Below are 19,768 nucleotides of genomic sequence, written 5' to 3'. Positions count from 1 at the left end.
AATCTTTGACAGCCATACAGGTCAGCAGCAGCAGCGCAGGTCATTGTGGTTTTTACAGCCAGAAGAGGCGGAGGCAGCAGCGCAGGTCGTCGAGGCTTTGACAGCCAGAAGAGGCATAGGCAGCATCGCAGGTCGTCGAGTCTTGAACAGCCATACAGGGCAGCGGCAGCAGCACAGGTCATTGTGGTTTTGACAGCCAGAAGAGGCGGAGGCAGCAGTGCAGGTCGTCGAGGCTTTGACAGCCAGAAGAGGCGGAGGCAGCAGCGGAGGTCATCAAGGCTTTGACAGCCAGAAAAAGAAGAGGCAGCAGTGCATATCGTCGAGGCTTTGACAGCCATAAGGGTCAGCGGCAGCAGCGCAGGTCGTCAAGTCTTTGACAGCCATACAGGGCAGCGGCAGCAGCACAGGTAATGGTGGTTTTGACAGTCAGAAGAGGCGGAGGCAGCAGCGCAGTTCGTCGAGGCTTTGACAGCCAGAAGAGGGATAGGCAGCAGCACAGGTCGTCGAGTCTTTGACAGCCATACAGGGCAGCGGCAGCAGCGCAGGTCATTGTGGTTTTGACAGCCAGAAGAGGCGGAGGCAGCAGCGCAGGTCGTCGAGTCTTTGACAGCCAGAAGAGGCAGAGGCAGCAGGGCTGGTCATCGAGGCTTTGACAGCCAGAAGAGGCATAGGCAGCAGCACAGGTCGTCGAGGCTTTGACAGCCAGAAGAGGCGGAGGCAGCAGCGCAGATCGTCGAGCCTTTGACAGCCAGAAGAGGCAGAGGCAGCAGGGCTGGTCATCGAGGCTTTGACAGCCAGAAGAAGCATAGGCAGCAGCACAGGTCGTCGAGGCTTTGACAGCCAGAAGAGGCGGAGGCAGCAGCGCAGTTCGTTGAGTCTTTAAACAGCCATACAGGGCAGTGGCATCAGCACAGGTCATTGTGGTTTTGACAGCCATAAGAGGCGGAGGCAGCAGGGCTGGTCATCGAGGCTTTGACAGCCAGAAGAGGCATAGGCAGCAGCACAGGTCGTCGAGGCTTTGACAGCCAGAAGAGGCCGAGGCGGCAGCGCAGGTCATCAAGGCTTTGACAGCCAGAAAAGGAAGAGGCAGCAGCGCAGGTCGTTGAGGCTTTGACAGCCAGAAGAAGCAGAGGGAGCAGTACAGGTCATCGAGGCTTTGACAGCCAGAAGAGGGATAGGCAGCAGCACAGGTCGTTGAGGCTTTGACAGCCAGAAGAGGCGGAGGCAGTAGCGCAGCTCATCAAGGCTTTGACAGCCATAAGGGTCAGCGGTAGCAGTGCAGGTCGTCAAGTCTTTGACAGCCATACAGGGCAGCGGCAGCAACGCAGGTCATTGTGGTTTTGACAGCCAGAAGAAGCGGCGGCAGCAGCGCAGGTTGTCGAGGCTTTGACAGCCAGAAGGGGAATAGGCAGCAGCACAGGTCGTCGAGGCTTTGACAGCCAGAAGAGGCATAGGCAGCAGCACAGGTTATTGTGGTTTTTACAGCCAGAAGAAGCGGAGGCAGCAGCGCATATCGTCGAGGCTTTGACAGCCATAAGGGTCAGCGGCAGCAGCGCAGGTCGTCGACTCTTTGACAGCCATACAGGGCAGCGGCGGCAGCACAGGTCATTGTGGTTTTGACAGCCAGAAGAGGTGGAGGCAGCAGCGCAGGTCGTCGAGGCTTTGACAGCTAGAAGAGGCGGAGGCAGCAGCGCAGGTCGTCGAGACTTTGACAGCCAGAAGAGGCATAGGCAGCAGCACAGGTCGTCAAGGCTTTGACAGCCAGAAGAGGCGGAGGCAGCAGCGCAGATCGTCGAGGCTTTGACAGCCAGAAGAGGCATAGGCAGCAGCAGTGCAGGTCGTCAAGGCTTTGACAGCCAGAAGAGGCGGAGGCTGCAGCGCATATCGTCGAGGCTTTGACAGCCAGAAGAGGCATAGGCAGCAGCACAGGTCATCGAGGCTTTGATAGCCAATAGAGGAAGAGGCAGCAGCGCAGGTCGTCGAGGCTTTGACAGCCAGAAGAGGCATAGGCAGCAGCACAGGTCATCGAGACTTTGATAGCCAGAAGAGGAAGAGGCAGTAGCGCAGCTCATCAAGGCTTTGACAGCCTGAAAAGGAAGAGGCAGCAGCGCATATCGTCGAGGCTTTGACAGCCATAAGAGTCAGCGGCAGCAGCGCAGGTCGTCAAGTCTTCGACAGCCATACAGGGCAGCAGCAGCAGCACAGGTCATTGTGGTTTTGACAGCCAGAAGAGGTGGAGGCAGCAGCGCAGGTCGTCGAGGCTTTGACAGCCAGAAGAGGCGGAGGCAGCAGCACAGGTTGTCGAGGCTTTGAAAGCCAGAAGAGGCATAGGCAGCAGCGCAGGTCATCGAGGCTTTGACAGCCAGAAGAGGCTTAGGCAGCAGCGCAGGTCGTCGAGGCTTTGACAGCCAGAAGAGGCGGAGGCAGCAGCGCAGGTCGTCGAGGCTTTGACAGCCAGAAGAGGCATAGGCAGCAGCACAGGTCATCGAGACTTTGATAGCCAGAAGAGGAAGAGGCAGCAGCGCAGGTCATCGAGGCTTTGACAGCCAGAAAGGCATAGGTAGCAGCACAGGTCTTCGAGGCTGTGAAAGCCAGAAAAGGAAGAGGCAGCAGCGCAGGTTGTCGAGGCTTTGACAGGCATACAGGTCAGCGGCAGCAGCACAGGTCGTCGAGGCTTTGACAGCTACAAGAGGCGGAGGCAGCAGCGCAGGTCGTCGAGGCTTTGACAGCCAGAAGAGGCATAGGCAGCAGCACAGGTCGTTGAGGCTTTGACAGCCAGAAGAGGCGGAGGCAGTAGCGCAGCTCATCAAGGCTTTGACAGCCAGAAAAGGAAGAGGCAGCAGCGCATATCGTCGAGGCTTTGACAGCCATAAGGGTCAGCGGCAGCAGCGCAGGTCGTCAAGTCTTTGACAGCCATACAGGGCAGCAGCAGCAGCACAGGTCATTGTGGTTTTGACAGCCAGAAGAGGCCGAGGCAGCAGCGCAGGTCGTCGAGGCTTTGACAGCCAGAAGAGGCGGAGGCAGCAGCACAGGTTGTCGAGGCTTTGACAGCCAGAAGAGGCATAGGCAGCAGCGCAGGTCATCGAGGCTTTGATAGCCAGAAGAGGCATAGGCAGCAGCGCAGGTCGTCGAGGCTTTGACAGCCAGAAGAGGCGGAGGCTGCAGCGCAGGTGGTCTCACCGTCAGAGCCTAAGTGACACCAGATAAAGTCGAGCAACATTTATGTCCTCAAGCCTGATATTCACCTGAGAAGGTGGTGCCTTGTTTTGACCCCCAGGCTTATTGTGACCCATGGAAGGTACAGAGCTGCCGCCCCCCCTTATCAGACAACAAATATCACGTATTTCATAAGCATATAATGTCATGGTTTTACAGTTGGAGTGTGAGCTCAGTTTCTAAAAAGCACCTCTTGAATGGGTTACCGGTATTTTGGGATTGATTCAGGTTGGCCCCCAAAGCAGCTCACTTCAGTTCAATGGTCTCCAGCAAGAAGCACCCAGCCACGCATGACCCCTCCTGCCCCTTCTCATCCCAATCTGGCCGCAGCAGAAGCTAGACTGGTGCTTCCATTTGGAGCTATGGAGTTCTCCGCTGGTTTCTGGTGGGCCTGGACCCCGCATTCCAACCTCTAGGGCTGGGCCTGGCCCTCCCAATCTAATTTGCCTCTGCTCTCACAGTCAGGTACATTTTGGTGGGAAAGGGAAGGAAGGAGTATGAGCTGGTTGGAATCATGCTGAACCAAACACATCCTAAGCTGGGTCTGAACTGCAGGAGGGTTTGGACCTGGCTCATAAAGAGCATGAGATGAGGCTTGAAACTGGAGAAATCTCTTCAGTTCAAAGACTTAGTGGCCTCAATAAATAAATGAAAAAAGCTTATTTGGACGAGCAAAGGATTATTATTATTATTATTATTATTATTATTATTATTATTATTATTTAGTCTCCCCACCCCGATACATAGCGGAACAAAGAGGAAAAAAGATATATAATAAACCAGCAGACACACAAAAATCAATCTTTAAAGCAGGCAAAAATAAATACATATGAACTTATACCAGCTTTCAGGTGTTTCCAATCGTACATATAAAAATGTAATTTTAAGAAAAATCTTAGCCTTCCAAAGGTGAAGACTTGTCCATCCATTAACGGAATACCTGTATGATTGCTGCCTGCAGTAACTTGCGCGCTAGGTCATGGAAGTGTCTGTATCAGAGTCGGACATCCCCTAAGTTGGAGCAAAGCCACTGTAAGTGCATCTTTTATTATGTATACATTCATCTTCTATCAAAAAAATATTGTCCATATATATTAGACATGATAGCAGTGAATGCAGCTGAAGTTGTACAATTAAATAAAAAATGTGTAAATGCTAAAGAACATTTGACAGTTAAATTGCGAGGAATAAAGAAACCATTAGAAACATTAGAACAGGCATTCCCTGTTTCCAGTTCCTACCTCCAAGTAAAACGCCATGCCGATGGCTCTCTTCTTATTGTTTTGACAGCACATATATTCCCGTGCCAATCGGGCAATCCTCTTGTACTGTTCTGACGAGGAGGTGAACAAGGTCCTGAAACATAAGAGTAAGAGACAAAGGATTCACAAGCCTGAAGCTGGCTCAGCGTTCCTGCACAACAACAACCCCCACCAGGTTACTTGAACACTGAGCAGAGCCTCCCGCCTGCATTCGCTCCATAAGACGCACACACATTTCCCCTTACTTTTTAGGAGGGGAAAATTGCGTCTTATAGAGTGAACAATATGGTACATTTTCTGAAATAAATAAGAAGTTTATCCCCATTTCCCCAGAAAGCAGGCCTTGCTCTTCATGCCTCACCTGCCAGTCCTTTTCACCTTCTTACCTTGCCAGAAGACGAATGCCTTTGAAAAAGCTTTCTGGACTTGACAGCATATCCCAGCAGCTTTGCAACCCCAAAACCTCAATTTCGTCAAGGTATTCAACACGCCCAATCAGTTGTTTCAGGGCCTGCACAGCGGTCCTGAGTCAAGTGAAGGAATTAAGAATATTATATTTTAAAAATCTGTATACTGCCCTTCACCCGTAGATCTCCGGGCAGTTCACAACATAAAAATGCAAGTTAAAAAGCACAAAATACAGAATAAAAACAAGAACCAAAGCAAACCAATAACTCCTCTCCCTCCAACAAACACAGTTGAAAGGGCATAGGAGGTTAATCAGCCAATGGCCTGATTGAAGAGGACCATTTTTGCCTGGCATCTAAAGGCACCAGGCAAGCCTCCCTGGGGAGAGCAACCCACTAATGGGGAGCCACCACAGAAAAGGCCCCTTCTTGTGTGGAGGAGGCACGTGAAGAGGGGCTTCCGATGATGAGCGCAAGGTCTGGGTAGGTTCATCTGGGGAGTTTTAGGTCCTTAACATCTTGCAGTCCAACCCCAACCATCACCCCCTGCAGCCTCCCACATGTTTCCAGCACAAGCGACAACCTTTCGGCTGTGATGGAGACTTAAGGTTTCATGACACGTGAGTCCACCACACCCAAATCAGCCCATCGTGCGGGAGAGTCTCCAACATCCTCTCCCATCCTAGGGTCCTTCAGATGTTTTGGGCTACAACTCCCATCTTCAGTCCAGTTGTGCTGGCTGGGGCTGGTGGGAGTTGTGGTCCAAAGCGACTGAAGAGCACAGGGGTTGGGGAAGCCTGGGTCTCCTAGCTATCTAACCTAAGCAGAACCTCCATGTCCAAATGAAGCCTATCTCTTGGGGGAGGGCTGAGCCATCACCGCTATGGGTCAGAGAGAGAAGGGAGGGGCCCCCCAAATGCATTAGCAGGTCCCTTACGTCAGCGGATCGAGATGCGAAGAGGGCTCCGGGATTAGACTTGTCGCCCTAGAACCTCTTCTTCTCGCCTCATGGACAAAACAGATCCGAGTGCTAAGTGCAAACAGCAGGTGGTGGAACTTGCTCTTCAGGATACCTGCAGCCTCAGGGAACGACAGGATATGACACAGAGCGTTGGTAGCCTGGAGGGACAAGGACAGGAGAATGGCATTCAGCAGAGGTCATCGTCAGATCAAGACCTCAGACTCAGACACGACTCAGAGCCCCGGTCCATCTCACTCAGTGTTGTCTAAACTGACTAGCAGTGGCTGTCCAGGGTTTCAAGCGAGGGACTCCCCGACATGGAGATGCTGGGGCCCTTCTGCATACAAAGCAGGTCTCACAGGATGGACCACTTATTAAGATGCACCCCCTCCCAGCAAGAAGCCCCCAGCCCCATCCAGCTCCCATTCAAAACAATCCAGGAGAGAGAAACTGAGTGGTTTCATACCGCCATTGGCATTTGAGAAGTGCTGCGTCGCCTGGAAGTGACTTCCGCTTTGGGGTCTTCATCCTGCAGCCTTTTCAGGAGGGGTCTCAGCAGCTTGACGCTGGAATACGGATCTGTGACCAACGCCTTCCAGATCACTGCGGCACTTCTGCAGTTTTTCAAAACAGAATTTTTCCTTTTTCCTTTTCTTAAAAAAAGTCAGGCCTTTGATATTTTCTTTATATTGCACATACATTAGCAAAGAAAGAAACCACAACTCGGAGCACAATTTTTTGCAAGTACGAAATTCAATATAAATAAATATAAATGAAGAAACCCCTTAAATCTACCCCTCCCCATTTTCACATCACAAAAACTTACTCATCACACTCCATCGAGCAGTCCAACAGGCTGTCTACGACCGGCTGCAGGCGCTTGGTGGCTAGGCTGACAATAGCCGAAAGCGTCTCTTCCTTAGTGCGGGTGTCGGGGATCTGGTGGAGATGGTTGTAAATCTCCTTCACAACCATAGGCAGCTGGAAGAAGATAAAAGAAGACCAGGATGAGAAAGTGTGGTGAACCTGTTTCTATTTGGCTTAATGTATGTAGGGTTTGATGTCAGCGTTACTCGTGCCAGTTCTCTGCTGTTCACTTGTGTTCCTTTGGTGGTGAGAGAGGTTGGGGTTGGCCTAGGGTGTGGTTGTTTGTTTGTGATTGGCTGTGGTGATCTTTGTTTTCGTGTGAGAGTGGGGTGGGTGGGTGTTTTGGATTAGGTTAGCCATATTGATTTGTATGCTGTTGGTGGATTATTGTCATTGTCTTTTTGGGCTGTGTTTGTGATAAAGGGGAGCCATACCAGGATGAAGGCGTCTTCTTCTGTTTGTCCACGTGTCAGTTTCAGTTTATTGGTTAATTTTTCTAGTAGGGCTGTTTCCCATACTATTTGGTACCATTGGTCCATGCTTACTCCTGACAGGTCTCTCCAGTGTCTGGTTATGCTGTTTCTGGCTGCTGAAAGTAGGTGAGTTATAAATTCTTTGTGGTGTAGATATGCATTATTGTATTGGAAGATGTTTAGTAGGGCCAATTTTGGAGTGATTTCTAATACTTGCTTAGTTATTTTACATATTTCTCGTATGGCTGTTGTCCAGAATAGTTGGATTTTGGGGCATTCCCACCACATGTGGAGGTATGTGCCTGTGGAGGTGCACCCTCTCCAGCATTTTGGTGAGTTTCCTGGGCGTATTAGCGCTAGTTTTCTTGGTCTTAGGTACCACCTGTAGGTGAGTTTCAGAGTGAGTTCTTTTCGTTGCTATGGATTTAAAGGGGGGGGGGTTAGACCACATTCTGATCCATTGAGTGGGGTTAATCTCATAGCCTATGTCATTCTCCCATTGTTTTTTGATTGCGTCTAGGGGGGTTGTGGGATTTTGGAGTAGTATATTGGAGTAGTATATTTTGTATATTGCGGATACCATCCCTTTACCGTTTCCCTTTGTTGTTAGGAGGAGGTTTTCAAAGGTTGTCAGGGGCCTAGTTGCTGCTGATTTTACTGTTGGATTGTTTAAGAGGGCATGTAATTGGTGATGTGTTAACCAGGGCATTTGGCTGTCTTCTAGTTTGTCTTGTATTTCTTGTGTTGACAAAGATTTGTTATTTTTACAGAAGTCTATTAGGCGATATAAGCCTTTGGTTTGCCAGGTTTTTATCTGGAGGTTTTGTGCTGCATGGTGGAATAATAGGTGGTGCGGCAGGGGGATTAGTGGGGATGGGGTTGGTATTTTCAATTATGTCCCTCTCTAGGTGTACCCATTGTTTTGTCTCATCTTCTAGTATATATGGGATTATATGGAGTATTTGGCTGGCAGTGTAATATGCTTCTTTGTTGGGGATTCCCCATCCTCCTTCTGAGGTGGGGAGGTGCAGGTATTTGGGGCTTATTTTTGGTTGTTTATGTGAGAAGATAAAAGAGTGTAGTTTTCTCTGCCACTGCGGAGTTGTGTTGGGGGAATCCAGATTGGGAGGGTCTGGAATAGGTAGGTTAGTTTTGGGAGGGTGATCATTTTGATCATAGCAAAGTTTTATTAATTGACCTCAGTGTTGTCCATATTGTGTTTCCTTTGCACTGAAATGAACAGGGTGGAATAATGTAATTAAAATACTGCCAAAGCAGACAGCGAGATGAAAAACAGGGTGGTTGATTTTTGGAAGCCGAACTGCAGCAGGATGGAAACAGAGGTGTGAGCCACAGACACGGAAATTGAAGAAGAAGAAAAAGAGTTTGGATTTGATATCCTGCTTTATCACTACCCGAAGGAGTCTCAAAGCGGCTAACATTCTCCTTTCCCTTCCTCCCCCACAACAAACACTCTGTGAGGTGAGTGAGGCTGAGAGACTTCAGAGAAGTGTGACTGGCCCAAGGTCACCCAGCAGCTGCATGTGGAGGAGCGGAGACGCGAACCCGGTTCCCCAGATTACAAGACTACCGCTCTTAACCACTACACCACACTGGCTCTTCTTACTTCCCACACAATGCCTTCTTACTTCCCAGAAACAAGCTAATTCTAAGTCCGAAGAGAATGTTTAATTTAGAGGAAACCTGCTCCCCCTGCCTCCGTTTTGAGCCTTACGTCCTCCATTTCCATCCCGCATTCCTCAAGGAAGGACCTCAGGAGCTTTCCTGCAGCCTGAGAGACGGCTCTGGCTTCCACTGTCAGGTTGTCAATCGCCTTCAACACGATTTCGTTGATCTGGCTGGGCTTGAGGTGCTCCCCAAAAGCCTGACACAAAGAAGAAAGAAGAGGGAGTTTTCTTCTGCTCCACACTCTGACCACGTTTCAGTAGTCCAAGGGTGCCTTCACAAACCAAGTGAAAGACATCTCCACTCTGCCTTGAGAGGGTTGAACTAAGTGACCCCCGCGTCCCTTCCAACAATTCGGTGATTCTATTTATGTGTTTATTTAAGTAGCTGAAAGATTTTACAACAAACAAAACTAAAAGTCAGGTGACGCCTTGCTATTTTCGATCCACATCTTAAATTGGTTATGACATTGGGACATGAAGAGGTTCAATCTAAAATCAGACTAGAAAATTAAAAAAAAATTCTCGCAGGAACAGAGAAGGTGAAAAATAGTGGCTATCCGTTATATAACCAATGCCAAACAGACTGGGTGGGAACCTGCTGGCTGTGTGTTTAGTTCTTAATATACAACAAAAACACCCACCACAATGTTGGCATAGTTCATTGGCTTGGCAGTCCCTTGTGAAAGATGTATCGGATGAGTCAACTTTTCCTATTCTTTTTCCACCCTGAGGAGCCCAAGGTGGCAATGCATAGTTCTCTCTCCTCCCCATTTTAGTCTCATGAGGTAGGTTAGACTGAGAGACTGTGACTGACTCGTGAGTTTCAGGGCTGAGTGGGGATCTGAACCCTAGGTCTCCCAGCACCTAGTAGAATTTCAATAAGTAGAATTCTGCATGCAGTTTAGGCTACCGGGCACTTGTCTTTGAGCAATTTATTCTAATACAATTCATTTCTGAATGTTATTTACACTAATAGCTCACGCATGGATTTTTTTACACACTGTTTGGCATTGCAAAATTCAAGGACATGTGAATTTCAAAGGCGGGTTGTGTTTCAGTTCTCCTATTGTTTCTGAAAGCCTCGATTTGATAGCTTTGGCTTGCAGTGTGAACTGCTCTGAATCTCTCCCTCATTCCTAGAAGGCGTGGGCTGCCTGAGGGCAGGCTGAAGTTGGTGGGGCAGGGCCCCATTGGCCTGAGTGAGCAAATCTTTGCTAACTGGGAGTGGCTGCGGTCTTAGCAATAAAGAGTACAAAAAGCCACCCCTACCTTGGCCACTTTTGCGATGTTGTAGTGGAAGAGGGAGGGCCCAGGGATGAAGAAGTCTTCTCGGACCCATCTGACCATGTTGCCTTTCTTATTTTTATTCCTCCTCTTCTCCAGTTCCTTACCTAAGCAGGGTCGGGTTTTGGAATATGCATGCAAAAGAACCCAGCATTAGTGCTCCCTGCTCAAAACCTCCAGTTTTCCCACTGGGAACAACAAAAACAATTATCGATTTCACCTCAAAAATTATAATTCAGAACTGGGAAAAAGGTTCAGAAGGGGGCAACCAAAAGGACTGGGGTGCTTGTGGAGCTGGTTGCAGCATTTGTGGGGGGGGGGGGTTCCGTTTAGAAAAACGGCGAGGAAGAGGAGACACAATGTATGGCATGGAGAAAGTGGAGAGAGAAAGCTTTCTCTCTCACCGTCAGAACATGAGAACAACTGGACCTCCAATGAAACTGAAGTTTCAGGATGGTCCTTCTTCTTGCAGTGCACAGCTAAACTCTGGAACTCCCTGCCACAGGAGGCACTGATGGCCACGGACCAAGATGGCTTTCAAAGAAGATGAGGCAAATTCATGGAAGAGAAGGCTACCCATGGCTATTAGCCAGTATGGCTATGCTCTGTCTCCATGGTCAGAGGCAGCAAAGTACAGGAGTAGAAAGAGCTTGAATTCTGCTTGCTGGATCCCCACAGGCATCTGGTCAACCCCTGTGGGAACAGGATGCTGGACTGGGCTGGGCCACTGGTCAGGTCCAGAAGGCTTTTCTGATGTTCTTCAGCAGTGAATCCCTCCCCCAAGACTGCCCTCTCGTCTCTGGCCAACAGGGTGTTGGCGTTAGGCCAGTGTTGGCACGAATTCTGGCCCTCCTAAACTCCCTGATCAACACCAGCAGCAGCCAGCATGGACAACACTCAGGGATGATGGGAGTTGGAGCAGACTCTGGAGGGCTACAGATCTCCCACCCTGCGGCTTACAAGAAACAAGCCATTTCCCAGCATCACCCTCACCCATTTTGGCTATCATGATGTAATGGAGATGGTACAAGGCCTCCGCTGACTGCAGGCCAATCTCCTTCACATTGTCTGCGAGGTGAAGGGACAAGAGCGCCACCAGCTGTCCAAGAAGGGGGAAATCCTGGGATACCTAGGAGGTGGAGAGAGAGAGAGAGAGATGCACAGTCAGCCCTCGTCCCACAGAGCCCAGCAAGAGAAAACCGTCTGGCATGCTTTCAGTCGGCAAAGGTGACAGAGGGGCACAGGGCAAGAGAGCTGTGCTTAGGTGGCCCACCCTAGGCTTGCCCCAGGGCTTTTTCCCCAGCCAGAACTCACTGGAACTCAGTTCTGGCTGTTGAATGGTTGAATGTTGAATGGTTGAATGTTGAATGGCTGTGTCAGCATTTGGGTGTAGTATATAAGGAGCAGCACCTAGCTCTCCCATTACCCTGGGGGATGGGTTGGTGGTTGGGTCTGGTTTGTTGTTGATGTATTTAGTGTTTTTGTTTTTGTTATTAAAACCTTGTTTAAGTTATTTTTGAGTCCCTTTTTAATGCATGATCTCCCCAGAAAGCTCTCTGCAGTGCTACTATACTGCAAATAGGTAACATCTTTGGTTATGGGCCCAGCTGCTGAGTGGATGACTGCATATTTTTGGACTCTGAGAAAGGTTTGAAAACTCCTTCTCCTGTTAGTGTAGTTTCTGTGGGTCTGGAAGAGTTCCAGAATGGTTGACCGGGTTCCAGAAGCCGAGAAGGCTCTGGTGTTCCCACAGCTAACAGATGAGAACTATAGTTTATGGTCTTTTCGGGTGGAGGCGCTTTTGACCTCTAGAGAAGTATGGACCTATGTAACTGATGACCCTCCTGACCCTGTAACTAATGCTTGGTCAAAAGGAGATGCGAAAGCCAGGGCAATAATTAATTTGGCAGTCAGCGACCAGCAAGTAGTCTATATAAGAAATAAGAAAACTGCCAAAGAAATGTGGGACAGTCTTGCAGCAGTGCATGTTAGAAAAGAGTCAGCGTCTGCATTGACGTTTTTCAAGCAGCTGTACCAGACCAAGTTGTAGCCTGGTGGTGATTTGGCAGCACACTTGAGATGTCTGGAGGCAATACGCTGCAAATTAATTCAAAGGGACATGGAGATACCTGATATTCAGTATGTTTTTATCATTCTTTGTTCCCTTAATGAGGACTTTGATGGTGTAGCTAGCCAGATATCTGCCGTTCCACCAGCACAATTAACTGTGGAAGGGGTAACGGCAAGATTAATGGGCGATTTGGATAGAAGGGAGGCTTGTGCCATAACTACTCCTATTTCCAGAAACAATGAAGAACGCCATATGCAAACTTGTGGTAATACGACTGCATTTAAAGCTGCAAAGCGTTATTGGTTCTTCAATAAGCAGGGACATTTTGCAAAGGACTGCAGATCCAAAAGAAAGCAAAGTACTCCCAAGTCTGTTTCTGTTCGTCAGTCACGGTCGTCAGCCCAGCAGCCGACATCGTACCGTAAAGACAGAAACGAGCCACGAGCTTTTCATGCTCGGACTACAGATCGTAAAAGAATTAAAGGTGCCAAGTGGAAGTCTTTTATTGTGGACTCAGGAGCATCTCAGCACATTTGCAACGACCGAAGCTTGTTTATTTCTTTTGAAGAGGAAATTGGTAATGTACATTTAGCCAATTCACAAGTCTTGCAGTCGCTTGGCAGGGGTACTATTAAACTTGACTCTTTAAACATTACGATAGCGAACTGCATTTACTGCCCATCAGTGGACAATTTATTGTCAGTAAGATGTTTTGCTCGTCAAGGCATAACTGTGCATTTCTTAAAGTCAATGTGTGAGTTTTTTGATGGGAACAAACGTCTATTGTATGCCCGGGACTCTGATGGTTTATATAGACTATATTTTCGCACCTACTCCCAATCGCCTATAAATTGCAGAGCAGCACAGTCAAGCCAGGGGTTGAGGAATGTAAGGCCACATTCCGGGTGTGCCCATGAAGCACACAGAATTCTGGGACATCTGAATTTTGCTGATGTAATTAAGACAAAGAATATTGTTAATGGCCTAAACTTAAAACCATGTAAATTCTTTATGCAATGTCTATCCTGTTGCAAGAATAACATTAAGGTTGCACTCAAGGGTAGGTGCTCAGATAGGAAAGTAACTGAGCCATTTGAGCGTGTACATTGTGATTTAGTTGGGCCACTCCCACCATCATTAGGAGGTTCTAAGTGCTGGCTTACCCTGATAGACCAGTATAGTAGATATTGTTGGACTTATGCAATAGCTGAGAAGTCCCAAGCATTTGAGAAGTACAGAGCTTTTTGCAACTGGGTAAAAACGCATTTTAACAAACCAATTAAGAACCTGTTTACTGACCGGGGCGGGGAATTTGTTTCTGAGGATTTTGAGAAATTCCTGGAAGCGCAGGGGACTACTCATGAGTTATCTTGCCCCCGAAGTCCCTGGCAAAATGGGCTTGTTGAAGTTGTGCAGCGTGACCTGCAGGCAGGGGTTAAAACTTATCTGCACAATGCTAATCTGCCCAAAGTCTTTTGGGCTGAAGCGCTCAATGCCTTTGTTACGTTCGAAATCGCAGTTATCATTCTGGTTTAGATGTCACCCTGTTGGGATACTGCCAGGGAGACAAAGGCCATCATGCCCCCACGTCGACTTCAGACGATCCATCAACTTCCCGTAGGAACGCAGAATCAGTCAATTAGCGACACAAGCCTCAGAAACAGCTTTCAACATTCCAAGGACTTGTGCACGCCCTTTGCAGAGTTCGCACAACGAAAGATGCACTCAGGAGAGCATTATTTACAACTTTATTCAGCGTTGGTCAGAACAAAGAAAAAACATGACTGCTTGCCTGCGTGTTCAGGCACAGAGAGAGAAACAAAAGCTATGTACAAAACATAAACTTCCTGTGAGCCGGAAGTACGCAGACTGTGACTCAAACAACAGCCTGCTCCCTGTTTAAGGTGGAACGGAAATATCCTTACAACCCCCTATGAGAAGCTGTTTAAAAACGCCCTAATCTGAAATACCTACGCATTTGGGATTCAGATATAATTATGCATTATCCCGCCAAGCAGAAATTGGGTGAGCGTAGTTGTCAGGGGCTCAGGAGCAGAGGCACAGGAGAGGGTGGAGATGGAGAGCGAGGAGGAGGAATCCGAGGGGGGTGTAGGCAGTGACAGTGGTCAGAGGGATTCCACGAGCCTCTCCAGCGAATCGGAAGATTCACAGAGGGGAGCGCCGATGGCCAGGGCGAGGGAGGTGCCAAGGGGGAAACCCCAGAAGGAAGGGGCCAGCGGGGACTCCCTGAGCAGCAGTTGGAAATCAGGACCAGCTTCCCCACCAGAGCGCAGTAGGGGGGAGGAGTCCCAGGAATCGGGACCAGTGTTCTCACCACCAGCGAGAGGAGATGAATCAGGATTGACCACGCCTCCATCGGAGAGCAGGGAAACGGTCAGGAGGAAGGTTACCGGCTGGGCGCGCGCGGCAAGTTCAAATGTACAGGCGAGCGGCACAGCAGGTAGCCCGGATAGGGAGCCAGGTCCTAAAGCCCGCCGGAAGGAGGGGCAAGACTCAGGGGGGTCAGCATCAGAAGAGTCCAGAAAGGAGGAAACCCCAGGGGGCAGAAGGACCCAGAGGAGGAAAGAACAACGGAAGAGGTGGAGTAGGGCTAGGATATTAAACTGGTGCGGAAGGGGTGGTGATTCAGACGGGACTTCGCCGATCTAAGGTCAAGACGTAGGGCTGCACGCTCTGGCGTTGGAATGGAAACTAAACTTCAATAAAGACTTTTGTACATTACATCAACCTGGCGTTGGTCCTCTGTGAGCTGGGACCTAGAGGCAGCTCTGACAGTAAGTCCCCTCTCCATTTTAAAACCTCGCAACGTGAGGGAACGCAGCGAGGGGCGAAGATTGGTGCTTCGCGAGCTCACGAAAACAAGACAAAATGACTACCAAAGAACAAATAGCAAGCCTGCGAAATGCAGTGACACAACTTAATGCGGAAATTTTGGCATCCAGGCAGAAGGAAGAGGAAGCAGCTGCTGTCTGCCAGGATCTGCGAACCAGGTTAGAAGTGTTGACTAAACAGGGGCTACCGGGACCCAGACCAGAGGGGATTGGGCTGGGGAAGAGAGGAGGGAGCCTTGTGTCTCATTTCGATGGGAATCTGCAGCAGTATCCTAACTTCAGAGCAGACGTGATTTATGCGCTAAAGTTGCTGGAGAAGGACTTTAGAGATGAGGAGGAGAAAGTAGGCTTCATAGTAACTCATCTCCATGGAGAAGCTAAAGCGTGGTTGCGCAATCTCTGGAGAGATAAAGATCCAGCCCTCCGAAATGCGGCTGCATTCATTAAAGCGATGGATGCGTGCTTTTTATCAGAGATTGATGTAGATATCGCCAGGAAAGAGATTCATGGACTAAGACAAGGCAAAGCCACTGTAAGACAATATCACTCCCGCTTTTTTGCATTGGTCAATGCGCTGGGATGGGAAAAAGATTCAGCTGCCATCAGGGACCTGTTCTGGGAGGGGTTGAACGGGGCTGTGAAAGACGAAATTGCAAGGGGGGAGAGACCCCAGACCACTAAAGACGTGGTGCAGAGGGCGCTAACGATTGGGGTGCGGCTAGAAGAACGCCCTTGGAGCAAGGAGGAAGGGCGTTGGGGACGCACGCCAGCAAGAGCACCGCCCTTCTTTCCCAGGGAAACGGCGCGTGCTCAATCCACGCCTCCGCTGGGCGGGGGAGAGGAGCCGATGGAGATAGGTGGTGCCAAGGCTCAGTCAGCAGCCAGAGCCCTAATGCCGGGAGCAGTCAAAACGAAGCCTCCTAGAGGGAACAGGAAATGTTACATCTGCGACAGTGCTCAGCACATGGCGAAAGAGTGTCCCCGGAGGATTCACAAGCACACTGCAGCCTCAGCAACAGTAACAGAATCAGTTCAGCAGAGTGCACCACAGCAGGGAAACGACGAGGTCTGGCTGGAAATGGAGCCACTGGGGCCCAGCCAGACGTGTCAGTGAAGCAGTCCCCAGGGATCTTACAGCCCACAGACCCCCTCCCACCCAAAACAGTGGTGCAGCTCACCGCAGCGCTCCAGCTTCCCAATGGGCTCACCATGGAAGTCCCTATTACCATTGACTCTGGCAGCAATGCAGACTTTATAGGAGTGGATTTTCTCAAGCAACATAACGTGGCGCTCCTACCGGCCACGATGCCCCTGAACGTCGTCACGGTAGACGGCAGAGAGCTACTGGGAGGACAAGTGCTGCAGCAAACACCGCCGATGGTGATGCGAATTGGAAATCACCGCGAAGTCATCAGCTTCAACGTCACCCACCTGTCAGACACGCCCATAGTGTTGGGCATGAGTTGGCTGGACAGGCACAGCCCGGCATTAGCATGGTACCAGCGTCAACTGACCTTCTGCTCCTCCTACTGCGCAGAACACTGCATCCTTGCGAACCAGGAAGATGAGGGGCACGAGGATGGACCACAGCTTAACTTAGGCATGTTGCAAGCAGTACCCAACAAGTACAAAGAGTTTTTGGAGGTCTTCTGCGAGAAGGAGGCGGACAAGCTGCCTCCCCACAGACCCTACGACTGCAAGATTGACCTCCTGCCAGGGGCGACGCTACCGACGGGGAAACTGTATTCCATGTCTGAGGATGAACTGCAGGAACTCAGGGAGTTCATAGACCACAACTTGAAGCGGGGATTCATCCGAGAATCCAAAGCAGTGGGGGGTAGTCCTGTGTTTTTTGTGAAGAAGCGGGACACGCCCCAAAAGAGGCTGGTAGTTGATTATAGAATTTTGAGTTCGAAAACCAAGCCCTCAGCCTTCCCCATGCCCAAGATCGATGACCTCCTGGCGACAGTGAGGAAGGGTCGCATCTTTACCAAGTTGGATCTACGCGGAGCGTACAATCTCATACGCGTGCGGGAGGGCGACGAGTGGAAGACGGCCATGTTTACGCCGCTGGGCACCTATGAATATAGGGTCATGCCTTTTGGATTACAAAATGGTTCCCACTGTTTCCAAGCCTTCATGCACCACGTATTAGCGGGTCTCCTCTACAAGAAGTGCGTCTGCTTCCTGGACGACATCCTGATCTTCTCGGAGTCGCAGGAGGCCCACGAGAGAGATGTCAATGAAGTCCTGCAGAGGCTGAGAGAGCACAGGCTTTATGCCAAGCTGGAGAAGTGCCAGTTCGACATGACGGAGGTGGATTTCCTGGGCTACAAGCTGTCCGACAAGGGGCTCGCCATGGACAGCGCCAAGGTCCGCTCGGTGCTGGACTGGAAAAGCCCGCGCAATCGGAAGGAGGTCCAGAAGTTTGTCGGCTTTGCCAACTTTTACCGCAAATTTATCAAGGGTTTCGCTATGCAGACGGCGGCCATCACCGACACCCTCAGCTCCAAGAAGAAGAAGTTCCTCTGGACGGAGCAGGCGGAGCAGTCCTTTCAGAAGCTCAAGCGTCTCTTCGCGTCCGAAGAGCAACTACTACATGTGAACCCCAGCAAACCCATGAGGGTTGAGACGGACGCCTCAGACAGAGCCATGGGGGCAGTCTGTTGCAGCGAGACCACCAAGGGGACTGGAGGCCATGCGCTTTCTACTCCAGGAAGCTCAGCAAATCGGAGCAGAACTACATCATCTGGGACAGAGAGTTGCTGGCCATTCATGCAGCCTTCAAGGCGTGGCGGCACTTCCTCATCGGAGCCAAACACACAGTGCAGGTCCGCACGGACCATAAGAACCTGGAGTACTGGCGCACGGCGAGGTTCCTGAACCAGAGACACATCCGCTGGGCAGAGTTCTTTGCTGATTTCGACTTCAGGATAGAATACATCCCGGGAGACAGCAACATCATGGCGGATGCGCTATCCAGGAAACCGCAGTATCTCGAGGAAGAGGCACCAGCGGCGGCCAAGCACATTTTCGCACCGAAAGCGTGGGCATGCGCCTCAGCCACGGTGGACCTGGACGCGGTACGTCGCGCGCTGCAGACGGACCCCTTCGCGCGAGCCAAAATGGAGGAGGTGCGCAGCGGCACAGCGAGGAACGACGAATTCCAGATACGCGACGGACTGCTCATCTGCAAAGGGGCCCTCTACGTGCCGGGAGACGACCTCTGCGCGAGAGTACTGCAGCAGTTACACGACGCGCCCAGTGCTGGGCACTTCGGCAAAGAGAAGACGGTGGAATTAGTAGCCAGAGACTTTTGGTGGCCCAAGATGCGGGGGGAAGTCGCGGATTACGTCAATAGGTGCGACACCTGCCAAAGGGCCAAGCCAGTACACAGGCCGCCGGCGGGATTGTTGGAACCGCTACAGACCCCGTTCGAACCGTGGGAGAGGGTGGCTCTGGACTTTGTCACTGATCTGCCCAGCTCGAGGGGCAAAACAGCAGTACTCGTGGTAGTAGACTTGTTCACCAAGATGGCCCACTTCATTCCTTGCGCGAAGGTGGCCACGGCAGAGCAGACCGCCAAGCTGTTCATAGACCACGTGTTCAAGGTGCACGGCCTACCACGGTCTATCCTGTCCGACCGGGGGCGCCAGTTCATCTCCAACTTCTGGCAGAAGCTGATGGGCATCCTGAACGTCAAGGTCAGCCTAGCGTCGGCGAGGCACCCGCAGACCAACGGACAAGCGGAAAGGGTCAACGCCATCATGCAGCAGTACCTGAGATGCTACGCGAACCAGCAGCCCTCGACCTGGGTGGACTACCTACCGCTGGCCGAGTTTGCCTACAACAACACGAAGCACGTGTCCACGGGGGTGACACCGTTTTTCGCCAACAATGGGCGGCATCCCAGAACCTTCCCAGGTTTAGAGAAAGTGAGGGAGGGGGAGCCGCAGGGAGCAGAGGCCTTGGCAGCGGAGTTACAAGAGGTCCACAAGCAGCTCCGGAGGCAGTTAGAGCTAGCAAAACACGCTTACAAAATGCAGGCAGACAAACACAGGAGAGTTGGGGAGGACATCCGGGTGAGGGACTGGGTCTGGTTAGCAGCCCAGGCAGTCCCGGCTAGATCGTTGGCTAAGAAGAAGCTCGGACACAAGCAGCCAGGGCCTTACCAAGTCGAGGCACAGATCAATCCAGTGGCCTTCCGGTTGACACTCCCGGAGGGATCCAGAATGCACCCGGTCTTTCATAGATCAGTGCTCACGCCCTACAAGGCACCTCACAGGTTTCAGGCGCCAGGGACAGCACCAGACCCGCTCAGGGGAGCACCTAAGAAGGGGGGGTCACCGAGAGGGGAGCCACTCAATGAAGCCACAGAGATTTTAGACTCGAGATGGGGGGAGGAAGGGATTGAATATCTCCTCGCCACAGAAGACACCCCGGCCAGCGCCAACAGGTGGGTGCCGGACTATGCAGTGGAGGAGCAGTGGCTCAAAGACGAATTCCATGCACTTTTCCCGCACAGACCCATGCCAGCGGATTATTTCGACGAATATCTTTTCACACCCACACTCAGCCAGCACTTTCCAGGGTTTCTCTTCAGCTGAGGAGACGGCGCCGGGGACTAGTTCCCCAGAGGGATCGCTCTCAGGGTTTGGCACGGGAGGATCTTATTGGTGGGAGGATC

The 19,768-nt window shown here is 50.8% G+C and overlaps 1 protein-coding gene across 6 annotated transcripts in view; it reads right to left on the bottom strand.

The window, feature by feature from the left end:
- Positions 1-2,966: 2,966 nt before the first annotated feature.
- LOC310844791 (maestro heat-like repeat family member 5) overlaps positions 2,967-19,768 on the bottom strand; it is a 51,215-nt gene continuing 34,413 nt past the window's right edge. For 4 of the 6 annotated variants that reach the window (XM_083739379.1, XM_083739374.1, XM_083739378.1 and 1 more), the window contains 9 exons: positions 11,152-11,287; positions 10,144-10,265; positions 8,922-9,071; positions 6,673-6,827; positions 6,313-6,460; positions 5,823-6,004; positions 4,865-5,002; positions 4,458-4,572; positions 2,967-4,227 (listed from right to left, as the gene is read on the bottom strand). In XM_083739379.1, the coding sequence (XP_083595505.1) occupies positions 4,189-4,227; positions 4,458-4,572; positions 4,865-5,002; positions 5,823-6,004; positions 6,313-6,460; positions 6,673-6,827; positions 8,922-9,071; positions 10,144-10,265; positions 11,152-11,287 (1,185 nt within the window). In that variant the 3' untranslated portion in view covers positions 2,967-4,188. The remainder of the gene's footprint in view (positions 4,228-4,457; positions 4,573-4,864; positions 5,003-5,822; positions 6,005-6,312; positions 6,461-6,672; positions 6,828-8,921; positions 9,072-10,143; positions 10,266-11,151; positions 11,288-19,768) is intronic. The other 2 variants (XM_083739377.1, XM_083739376.1) reach the window with 2 other exon arrangements.

The sequence above is a fragment of the Podarcis gaigeae genome (assembly GCF_964106915.1).
Source record: "Podarcis gaigeae genome assembly, chromosome: 5".
Classification (NCBI taxonomy): Eukaryota; Metazoa; Chordata; class Lepidosauria; order Squamata; family Lacertidae; genus Podarcis; species Podarcis gaigeae.
The sequence above is the reverse complement of the archived record's forward strand: the minus strand, read 5'-3'. Positions and strand labels throughout refer to the sequence as shown.